Source organism: Agelaius tricolor, unplaced genomic scaffold (genome assembly GCF_023055355.1).
Source record: "Agelaius tricolor isolate 1412-34295 unplaced genomic scaffold, bAgeTri1.0.p SCAF_17, whole genome shotgun sequence".
NCBI classification, from domain to species: Eukaryota; Metazoa; Chordata; class Aves; order Passeriformes; family Icteridae; genus Agelaius; species Agelaius tricolor.
This window is the reverse complement of record NW_027269277.1, coordinates 9,938,146-9,949,968: the sequence shown is the minus strand read 5'-3', so window position 1 is coordinate 9,949,968 and position 11,823 is coordinate 9,938,146. Positions and strand designations below refer to the sequence as shown.

Here is an 11,823-nt window from a genome sequence, read left to right as displayed (position 1 = left end):
CTAACCTCTTCAAAAGCTCACTCTGTATTTACACTAATTCTTTTAACAAGTTTATCTCAAATTAAAGCATATTTAAAACAATCATGATTGCATTAACTTTTCTGCTTTAAATTATTACCCAATTAGTGCTTTATTCACATTTTAAAAACTTGTACAATTTATTACAAATATAAAACAGTGCAGTTTTTCATACATTATCCCAACTCTGAGACAAACACTTAAAAGACATGGAAAAAGATTTTGATTTCTATAAACATAACATTTGCATTACTCATACCCCTTTCTTCACTGTCCTCCCATAACCCCAATTTAAAAAGATCAAACATACAACATACTGTAGGTTTATTTTTATTCAAAAAGTTACTGTCTCAAGACATAAATACAAATCAGAAAACAGTACAATTAGGACAATAGAATGTGGAGGACAACAGGTTAAGGTAAATATATAAAACATTTTTAGCTGGTTGAAAACAAAGCTGTAAGAACTGCTTTCACAAAGAAACACTCCTTCAAGAGTAAGAAAAATCAACTTAAGTTTAAAATCATATATACAGTCCTCTCAGCAGTTCTATTAAATGCAGTGGTGTGGAAAACAATATAGGCAGTACTTTTAGACATGAGAGTATTTATTTATGTAAAATGAGTTAGGCAGATCTAGTTTTCATTTTGTTGTTACCCCATGACCTAGTAAAATAATTATATTTTATCATGATCCTTTAGATAATCTATGGTTTTTGGCTACCACAGCCGAATGTTTAATTTCTGAGTCTAAAAACAGGAAGCCTTTTTGTATTCACCCATTTGGGGAGATTCTTGTATTGCAAGCGTATTAAGGCATGGAATGATTAAAATAATATACCTCAAGAACTGAGAGACAACTGACAAAAAATATACATATGTAATATAAGTTAATATTTCCTTTAAAATGATGTCTAGCTGCCTAAGCCTTGCAAAATGAGTCAATGTCAAAATGGCATAGATCCACTTTCTGTTTTAGACCAAATTTAATTTATTTGTGAATGGACACAAAATGAAATTTAAAGCTTAGCTTTCAAAGAATATTATGGGTTGTTTATGAGTTTCTATTATCCAATCTAATTTACATATAGAGGAAATGTACTGTAACCTGTTAGAAGTATCTTTAACCTGAAGACTGCTTGCAAAGACAGATAGATAAAACAATATAAAATACAAATTTAAAAATCATTTTTAAAGCATGAATTCTCATGCTCTTCTATTTTTAAACATTGTTAAACTTTCAATATATTTCTGAAACCTCATAATTTTAAGTTGGAATTTAAAAGTAAGAAAAAACTAAACAAACTGCGCAATTATAAAATCAGCACCAATTTATATATATATATAATTTTATTTAAAATTTAGATCCCTATTCCCACACTCTAATAAGCTGTATAATTTTTGTTTAGAATTTTTCTGCAAACATACTACAATAAGCTTCTTTTATTTGGAGACAAAATACAGTGGCACTACTGGAAGGAATTTCACAACATTACATTTTTCTTAAAGGACAAGCAAACTTTCAGGGTTGGTAATGGGCAAGCAAGAGTGAAATCTGTTACGTTCTGGTAGCTTATAGCTTATGGACCTTTCTGAGAAGGCTAACATGAAGCTTTTGGAATAAAAAGTGTGTTTTAGATTAAAAACCTGTTAAAATTCTGCTTTATGTATTTATTTCCATGATTAATTGATACAAACCTTCTGTTGCTGAAGTTTGCATTTAATTGAAAATACTGACAACTCTTCTGGTTCGTTCTACACTGTGAGAAAACCAATCCATCTACTATTACAGCTCATGGACGTGAACAGCAATCCAGCAGAGCTCATGATTATTTAGTATAGCCAGCAAATGTGTAGAGAGGGGCTCAAATCTGTACCAAACACCTCTCAGACTGTTAAGATTAAAACTCAGAGGGAATACTTCTTATGATCCAGAAATAAACTGATAGCACATAAATAAAATATTGAATTTTTTTCCCAACAAAAAGTGTAGCTTATCCTCAATTGTTTACTTGTCCTTTACATTTCTTTTTTTTCTTTCAGGCAAACAAAACTGCCCCTTCAATGCACTTGATCTTGAAAGCATGTCATTCTCCTTAGAGAAAAATCTGTTCAGAATTTCACTGTATCTACCACAATTTTGTATTGAAAAACTTCCTCTTCCACTTAGAAAATGACTTCACCACTGATTTATTTGCTGCTCTGGTATTAAAACATTGACACCCCAAGAACCTAAAAAAAAAGTTAGAAATGGTGTCAATTTGTAGTCTAATACACATTTAACAAATAACAAAGCAATTAGTATATAATTTAAGATTAAGACACTTCAAGATATGTTAAGGCATTATTAAGTTTATTTTTCTTTCAAACCAGATTAACCACACTTCTGATTTAGATAATAATATGAAAAGGGCTGCTCATTCATTAGAAATATTTTTCTGACGCTTGAAATTAACTAGATCCAGTAGGAATAAAGCCTGTGTTTTAATTATTTTAGGTAATAATTGCAGAAGAATTTTTAGTGAGGTGCCTAACTCAGACTTCTTTGACATTCTATTGGCACTAACCTGAAATCAAATGTGTTATTACCAGCTACTAAACCTGGGACAAAACACTGCAGACACTGGCTGCTGCTGTGTCTGTGATCACAGAAACCACAGGCCATCCCACATCAGCCAACCAGGACACAAATTTAACATTTCCTAGGAAATGTATTCACTCTGTCAGGAAGACAGTGAAAAATCAAACAATCATCAGGTAAAATCAAGCAACTGTACTTCAGGAGATTGTGTAACTAGGGAAAGAAACAAAAAATCAGTTTCCACTTCCCATGTGAGAACAAGCTGTACAGCTTTCTATGTCAATGAAAGTATGTATGACCACTGATGTGCCAAAAAGAAGATCCAGATTATGTGACTGTCCTAATGTTTGTAAGACTTTATAGAATCAGCAAGAGTCAAAACAGACCAAATTTTCCTGAACCTTGACAATGCTGTTCATATTTATCTGTTTACAAATCAATTTTTACTGTTCTTTGAATTAAATTCACTTTGGGTGCCTCCTATAACAGAGCACACAGACAGAACTGCCTCTGGTGCCAGCAATAACTGGGCACATCCGACTAGAAGTCTAGTCATAAACCATGTGCATCTGAATAAATTAAACAGCTTTATTATGTCTACGCCTATTAAAAACAAGTGCAACAGCTCCAAGAATAAGGGACCTCTGAAATAAATTATATGAATAAAGCAAATTAACTTTATTCGGAGAACTTTTTGCGTTTATGCGGTGATGTTTTCACGCTGAACGCTCTCTGTCAGACTGAGCTGTTTCCCGGCCCCGCCCGGCGCTCGCTGCGCTGCCGGCGGCTGCCCCCGCGCGGCCGCTCCCGCGCACTGCACCCGGCACGGCGGGGCCGGGCGGGAACCTCACCCTGCTCGAGCAGCCCAAGGAGTTTAGAGCTGGAGCTAAAAGGGCTCTCACAGCAATTAAATGCAACCTGGAGAAGGCCAAGGTTTCAGCATTGTCAGACTAAAAAGTGACTGGTACTTCACAGATCAGTCCAGGAAAAATTGAGAAGAGGAGGGGAAGAATTATTGTAAAACAGAATGTCAGAGAACAGGCGAGATATTTTCTTGGTGTTAATTCAGGAAAAGAACACACAACAGCCAGACGCACAGCCTAACTGATTCATTATTACTAAAGCAAAGCCCTACTGGTACAAAATATATGGATTTGCAATTATTAAAACAGTATTTAGGACTTCTTTCTCCCATAAACAAGAACAGGTTCACGCTGCAACATTACTGTAAAAAAATACATAACCATCTTCCAAATTCCACCAAGCTGTCCAAGATTCCCAGGAAGCCTTGTTGTACTGTCCTCTGCTGGCTTGCTGCAGCTTGTTATTTCCAGTGTAATTTTGTACCAGCTACCCAAGGTCAAAAATGGCTGCATACTTTACAAGTGGTTCAAGACAGAAGGAATCCCTCATGCAGATTTTTAAAAGAGAATAGAGACTGCAGATTTATCAAGTCGGATAAAAGGGCAACTGCAAGCAGAAACTACAGACTTCGGATGTTTTGGACCTAAAACTTTATATGGAAAGAAAAAATACCTCTCATCTCTATAAACAGATATCTGTATTATCTCTTATTTTCTCCATTATCTTACTTATGCACAAAAGTAAATATGCCAATTAAAAAAAAAAAAACCACAAAATGCAAATCATCTATTGCTGACATTTGGTAATGACATCAGTCACTGAACTAAGCTCAGCACAACAGGAAATTTGCCTTTAATACTGTGTATGCACATTTCTTCGTTTTTCTAATGCTCTTTGCTATCAGCCTCTACTACAGTCTTTTCCATAACAAATGTGTTTTCTGCTCAGAATCATAGGCTTTAAACTTTTACATAGCTATATATAGATATTAAGAACAAAAATTCCATAAAATTGCAAGGAACACTGACTATCCTAGAATGTATGGAGCTGAATTACTGTACCAGTCTGTCAAAATAAGCTAACAATGACAACCTGAAGATTGCATTCTTTCCATTTAAAATCTGAAGTAAGAGAGTATGGCAACTTAAGACTGATTTACATTACTTTCCCCTTATGTAAGTGAACCTACCGATTCATCCATGATTGAAGCAGGGTCAAAGAAATCTGGTTTTAGCTCCGTTCGTTCTCTCCTGTTCTTTGATGGTGGCTTTAGAAAGCAAACAAACAAACAGGTTAAGTGCAATTTCACCAGAAAAACAGAGGTTTTACACTGTAGTCAGTGAAGCTGAACTCTCAAGGGGTAGAAATTCACAAGGGATAAATGGTATTAGTTACGACAGGAAGTGTTCTTGTTTTTGTAAGGTATTGGAGCAGATGGCTCTTGTATACAGACAACAGCACAGCCCTTCAGCAAGGCAGAAAGCAACCAGAAGTATTTTTCTTTTATAAGAAAGAAAATGTAATTCAAATATTTTACTTTAAAAGCAGAAATACAAATCCCAAGACCACTAAAAGCAAGTAAATTTCTTACTAGGTCTATGTCCATGGTGTCAAAATCCATGCCTTCATTAAGATCTTCAATCCGCCCTTCTGATGACATCATCACATCTTCAACGATTGGCTCTTCATCATCTTCCATTAGACTTGTGCCACGTCGACTGAAATGAAAAGCAATACTGTTTAGCACTAAATCAAGTTAACTTCTATCTATTTAAAAAGCTAATGCTCAGTAAGGGACTCCTAACAAATGATGATTCCATTAGATAAAGCAGAAATGAAGTAATGAAATGAATGCACAACTACTACTAAAGAAAGCTGGTATTTAACCAGAAGATATTAAGAGAGCATGAGACAGTGCCTAAAAAAAGTCAGTTTAGACAACAATGGGACATTTCTAAATAGGTGTTCTGAGAGGGTGTGAGAACTGGTAAGCAGATCTACACCATACCTAATTTATGCTCAAGTGAGAAAGAACTTAAGTTCTGCCACTTAAAGAAAAATTGTTTCTGCCTTATGGTAAGGCCAGAAAGAATGCCTTTGAAATAAAGTAGATGTGTAAAACCATTACAAATACACCCACACAGTCCTTCATCCTCTCTCCTCATAAATTCCACATGAAATACCAGAACTTATGAGAAAACTAAGGAGTCATTATAATTATACTAATTGGTGTCATTGTATTAAAAAAAAGCCACCACTTAAACAATGTTATATGAAGTACTGGATATAAAACAATCAAAAGTAGGGGAAAGATGCAAAGCTCCTCAATACATTTGTTTTTGTTTGCAACATGTACTTTTTTTCTGCAGAACTACACTGTCCTTAAGAATGAAGAGAACTTTTGAACTTAGAAGATGTATCTCTCTTAAAAGATACAGGTGTTACCACTGCATTTATAAACCCTGCCCTCCCCTCCCTGACCCACAGAAGGAAGGAGCATTTCACTCCACTCACATGGCGTGTTGCAAGTTGCTTCTCAGCTTGACGTAGTTCATCGCTGCCCTCTCCTGTTGTTGTCGCGCGGCTTCTTCCTGTTGCCTTTGAGCCAACATCCACGTTACTTGCGTGCTTAAAAAGACCATTATTCTATTTTAAACATGTACTGGTTTTGTGTATGGACACTAAGACAAAGCAGACCTACTGCTGTACGTACTTGTAGTCGAGCGGCGGTTGGTGGTGCTCGGGCTGCATAGGATAGACACCCATGTAGTTCTCGTCGGGTCGCAATCTCTTGGGCTCCCTCATTATCGTGGAGGTGAGCTGAGGTGTCTGCATCATCACTGGTGTGTGCATTGACTGCTCCCTGTTCAGCCACATACTGTCACTACTGCTGCTTTCTTCAGCTGGAAGCAAACACAGCAAGAACATATGTGAAGTTTTTTTTCAAACTAGTCTAAAAGTGAATGCTGAAACACAAATTAAATGCGTGATACAGAGAATCAATTGCTTTACTTTTTGCCACAAAGTCTTACATGTGCCTCAAAGGGCCTGATTTATAATCACTGGCTGGAGCATTTCTATACTTTTCTATTGTATGACTCAACACTGTATAGTGCCCGTATCTTCTTTTGAGAATAAAATGAATACTTTTCCCACTAAGACACATACATGATCAGAAGCTACCTCTTCAGGAAAAAATACATAAAGGCATACCAATACAGTCACACTAAAAAATATGGAACAATGTGTGCAGTTTATATGAAAATCTATTCTAGTAAATTTAAGATGAGAGAAGTTCTACCTTCGGGTACTTTCCGCTTGCCTGTTGCTGGCTTTGTCTTCTTATTTCTTACTGTAGATCCTCGACTGCTGATTCCACTGATCACTGACATGGTGTCATCATCCCCACCGGCTAATAACGAGTTCCGGTAGGACATGAGAGGAAGCCACACATCTTCTCTTCGTAGAGACATCTGAAAGGTCATGAACTTCTCCAAGTAAACATACCTTTAAATGAAACAAGAAATACAGAGATGCAAAAATCTGTAACAAAATGTTACCATGTCAAGATAAGTAACTACTGAAATTAACAGCCTATGTTTCTTATCTAGTTAACATAAAGACCTGACAACAGCAAATCTGGAACACAATTTCTGTTTATCCACCATAAAATGAAAAATAACAACAATAAGCGCAATTTACCTTCTGTGAGTATATTGACTACATTATGTAAACTTACCTTGATGTGTCAAAGAATCCATTTTAGATTAATACAATACACAAATATTTACTCTGAAGCACATCTTTTGTGGTTATCATTACAAATACTAAGAATATTAAGAAAATACTTACACTGTTCTTTTGTCTTGTCTGAGAAGTTTCGAGGAGAACTCACTGAGAATGTCAAGAAATGCCAAATTTAATGGTGGGTGGCTCTCACCTTGTGGATTAGGCTCCTTAAAAGCAAATTCTATGCCATCCCTAAGAACAAACAAAAAATTACATCAGACAAAGAACAGAAGTTCAAAGCACTGTGAGCTACCAAAACCAAACCCCTTTCCTTTATGTCAAGAAAGCAATAATTTGATGTTCCCATATTCCACCAAAAAAAGTGAACACTAGTTATTATTTTAATCTAGACACACTCTTTCTGTCAGAATTTCTACCTTGCATTGCAGCTTTTCTGCATGAGGCCAACATGATCACCACTGACAAGGAAGTGGATCTTTTCTTATTGTTATGGACCAGACATTAAAAAGGCTTTTTCATTATAGCACCACTGCTATAATTTACATGCATATACAATGATGCTGGAGAACACCAACAATATTAAACATTTAGGTTTTACTCAGAGACAAAACTGCAGTCATCCCCTAATTAATATATAGGCTATATCATCTCTAGGGCTGAGGCACTTAATATTAACAAACTCATTTTCAAAGATTAAGATTATCTTATGTTAGTCAAGAAGTGTTGTCAAAAATGGAAGTAATACAAAGCACACAATTACTTGTGTAACATAGCAATAGCTTCTCTTGTTTTCAACTGATCCAATCCAAATGTTAAAGCAAAACGTCGAGCAAGTTCCTTTATGCCGCTGAATGTTGGTGATGATCTGTCAAAATTATAACCATTTTCTTGAATCATTTCATTGAAGAGCTGCATGGAATAAAAAGGGAAATTTTCATGTATTAAAAGATTATGTCAAACTTTGGACCAGAGATTAGTTTCAGTTTAAAAGTATGTTTCACAGCTTTTTCCCCCCACTCCTAATCTGACAACACCAGGAGACAAACATGGACATTCTGGACAATGAAGTCAAAGCTACTCTTGAAGAGTCTGCAGCCCAGAGATAATTTGAAATGCACTGATCAAGCAGTCATCAAATTGTAGATATAGTGGATGACAGATTTCAGTGCTTCACTAAATCAGGTGTTCTAAAGTTGAGAATTCAAAAAATTAGTAGGATTCCCTAATTACATACACTAACAGAGAAGAAATAAACAGGGTGATCTTCACCTGGTCTTCACTAAAATACTTCATCAAACTACTAGTTCCCAATTCTTTTTTTTTTTACTTCTCAAAATACAAGTATAAAAAAGAAACCCTAAAATGGAAACATGTTCAGGGAAACTCCCAAAGAAACCAGAAATTCTGTCACCAATGAGATTTTTAAGTACTTATCAATAGTTGTCAAAGCCAAATATTCTGAACTTCAGTCTTTTCTCTGATCAATCCTTTCTCAATCCTACTGAATTCAACTATAATTCACTTAAATAATAAATTTTTCTGTTTTTTAAATTTTGTCTAACACACCCTTCACTCTTTTGTATCACAAAGAATGAAACAAGGAGTGTTTAGTTACATATTTTACACTGCAGTTCCACCAGCTACTTAAGAGTCATGCTGCTATCAAAAGGAAAGGCCTCATCCTGCCTTGTTTTGGCAATATCCATACTGATAAACCAGTCCTTACTTTAGTAAGGACTATTTCCATTTGGCCTCCACCAGGCCAGTAAATATCCAGATCCACAGTCACCATGTAGCTTTGTAACCTTTGGTCAAAAACCAGGGATAGAGAAAATATATTTGGGTAGATTTTCCTTTCATGGATAGCAGTGATCTATGCTGGATTACAGTGCTTTGGAGATATATGTCTCTAATGTTCTGAGCCTGTGAATAAAATCCATGCAGATGGTTTAAGTGAGCAGATGAATCAAATGCTAACTTTAACTGAATTCATCAGGTTTCCATACAAACTTTACTGAAGAGAGCATTAAAGTATGTTTTATTGTAAAATGTGTGAAGTCTCTACTAAACATTAAGAAATTACAAAAACTTCAAATTAATTCTCAGAATAGTTTAAAAAACCCAAAACCAAAACAACACACCAAAAGCAAAACAAAACCCCCACAAAAAAACCCCAAACCAGGCAGGAAGTATTTATCTGTTCACAAACAAGTAAACTGGCCATTTCACAACATATATCTAAATACTTAAACTATTGTTTTAGAGTTATGAAGGTTTCCTAAGAGTTCATTAATTTTTTATTTATTGACCTCTCTTACATCTTTTGTGGTACAATATTTGGTAAGTATAGGAAGACTTCTGGCAGCTTTTCACATAGTTGCAGAAAATGTGTTTTGGTTTAGACCACCTTATCCCTACCGCCCATATCAATTTCATCACTGATATCTCAAACTAGTTACTAAACAACAGGACATCACTACAGTATGGAACCTCATGCATAAAAATATTGTAAACTCTTACCTGCTGCAAACTAAGAATAAGTGTTTTAGCACACTGGATTTTGTCTATCTGTCTTGTTTTACTCATTGTTTCTTTAATAATATCACCATAGTCATTGTAATACTAGGAAAAACAAAAAAAACAACAACAAAAAAGGTTAACTGTCATTGTTAGCTGAAAACAATCTAACATTATCTAAAGGGAAAAAAACCCCAACATGTTCATGATTACATCAAAATTACACCCTAAACTACCTCCAGAATCATAATTGAAAAAAGACCTAAATGCAGAAAGAACAAACCCACTTTTCAATCTTGCAGTATTACTTTAGAGGCAGAATGACCTATTTATCTTCAGGGCCATGACATATTTGTTAATGACACGTGTTCACCCCTTCAGGGTACAGTATTGGAATCTAATCTTTTTACCAACTCCTGTAACTCTGGTGGGGAGTTTTATTTTCTTTGCTGAAAGGATGCACTTACAGACAGCATCATAGGCATAATTTGTCCAACAAAGACAGCTGTCTGTTCAGTTTTTTAAGTATTTCAGGTTTAAGAAAGACCCAATTAGTTATTTGGAGAATCAAAATTATATGTAGGGCACTCAAGACAGATATAAAAGCAGGCTGCTGAAATTTTAGGATTTTAAGGTAATCACCAAGGAGCAAAGCTTTATCATGTTCACAAAATGAGAACTCATATTAGTGTGCAGCTATGAATCCCATGAGCCAGGAGAGGTTTTTATATTTAAGTAAGATTGAAACAGATATAAAGATAATGGGGAGAGGGAACTCAAATTTTACTTCTCTTCTACAAAGTTTAAACTTAAATTATTGGATGAGACTAGACATTATGGAGTTGATCTTGGGAAGAACATTCTCAAAAGGCCTACTAAACTAATAAGTGAATTAAAAAGACACCATCAATCAGAGTAAGAAAATAAAACTAGTAAAAACAACATTAAAATAATTAGTTTCCCTCCTCTGTCCCCACCACCCACACAACACTGGAACTGTAAATCTCATCTTAGTAATTTTTCTCCCTACATACAAAAAAGGGCCTACAACTCTGGAGTTTTGAGTTCTTCACATTTTGAACCTGTTACCTTGCAAGGTAAAAAACAAGAAATAGTTAGAAATCCTACAACTACTGTATTCTAGTAGTTTTATTAAGTAGCACTACTAAGCTTCAACTTTACCTTCATATATTGCTTGAAAATGTCCGCGGCTGTGTTCATTTCCACCACAGTATACACAATAAGCTTACAGAAAGCTGCAAGCAGGTTTCTTCTTTTGTGCAATGCTTCAATTTTGCTGGCTTCATCATCCTGCTGTCCATCTAGAAAGAGTTCAGAACAGGAAAACTGTCAGGTTTAAAACTCTATGTTTAAACATTTATATATAAAACTGATTTGGGGTAGTGGTCATGATTCAGAAAATCAGATCCCAGTTCTGATGGCAAAGCACTTCACTGTCCACTGACATGTCTGTTACCCTGATACAGAGATAAATATTTGAACCTATTAAACCAAACCTTTATTGCAATTATCCTACATGTTCCCAATACAGAAAATCCTTTAATCAGCTGCTGACATCTAAAAGCCACCCCTACCTTTTTGTACATGCACACCTCTCAATGACAAAACAAAATTAAAACAAAAATAACCAGGCAAACAAGAAAAAAACCAACAACAAAATACCACTACCACAAAAACCCAGAAATGCACAAGGAAACAAAGATATTAATTAGAAAATAAAAAATGAAAAGGTAATTTAAGTTTTGTACAAACCCGCACTATTATTATCATCATCCTGATCAATGAAGACATGATCTAAAATAAAACTGAGTAGTTCAGATTGCAAGGAAGAATCAGGAGTGTAAACAAGTGGCTCCAACATGTCACGTCCTCCTGTCATAATCTGATGGCTGAAGATCATCAACACATCACACAGAATTGTGAAAGCCTGTTAAAAAGAAACCTTAATAAATACTTGTTTGGAAAGTGGATTTTGTTTAGAATAATGTATTTGCACTTGACAAAATACTCAAGATCTCAACAGTGTACACAGGCCACGAAAGTCCTACACAACTACAAAGGCCAGCTGAATT

General features: G+C 35.3%; 1 protein-coding gene across 6 annotated transcripts in view; it reads right to left on the bottom strand.

Moving 5' to 3' along the window:
* Positions 1 to 332: 332 nt before the first annotated feature.
* STAG2 (STAG2 cohesin complex component) overlaps positions 333 to 11,823 on the bottom strand; it is a 73,044-nt gene continuing 61,553 nt past the window's right edge. For 2 of the 6 annotated variants that reach the window (XM_071442416.1, XM_071442417.1), the window contains exons 24-34: positions 11,504 to 11,678; positions 10,913 to 11,052; positions 9,734 to 9,835; positions 7,974 to 8,122; positions 7,316 to 7,444; positions 6,765 to 6,970; positions 6,177 to 6,366; positions 5,978 to 6,091; positions 5,055 to 5,181; positions 4,653 to 4,730; positions 2,351 to 3,566 (exon numbers count right to left, since the gene is read on the bottom strand). In XM_071442416.1, coding sequence (XP_071298517.1) covers positions 3,507 to 3,566; positions 4,653 to 4,730; positions 5,055 to 5,181; positions 5,978 to 6,091; positions 6,177 to 6,366; positions 6,765 to 6,970; positions 7,316 to 7,444; positions 7,974 to 8,122; positions 9,734 to 9,835; positions 10,913 to 11,052; positions 11,504 to 11,678 — 1,470 coding nt within the window. In that variant the 3' untranslated portion in view covers positions 2,351 to 3,506. Of the gene's footprint in view, positions 2,251 to 2,350; positions 3,567 to 3,697; positions 4,113 to 4,652; positions 4,731 to 5,054; positions 5,182 to 5,977; positions 6,092 to 6,176; positions 6,367 to 6,764; positions 6,971 to 7,315; positions 7,445 to 7,973; positions 8,123 to 9,733; positions 9,836 to 10,912; positions 11,053 to 11,503; positions 11,679 to 11,823 lie in introns of those variants that run through there. The other 4 variants (XM_071442419.1, XM_071442418.1, XM_071442420.1 and 1 more) reach the window with 4 other exon arrangements.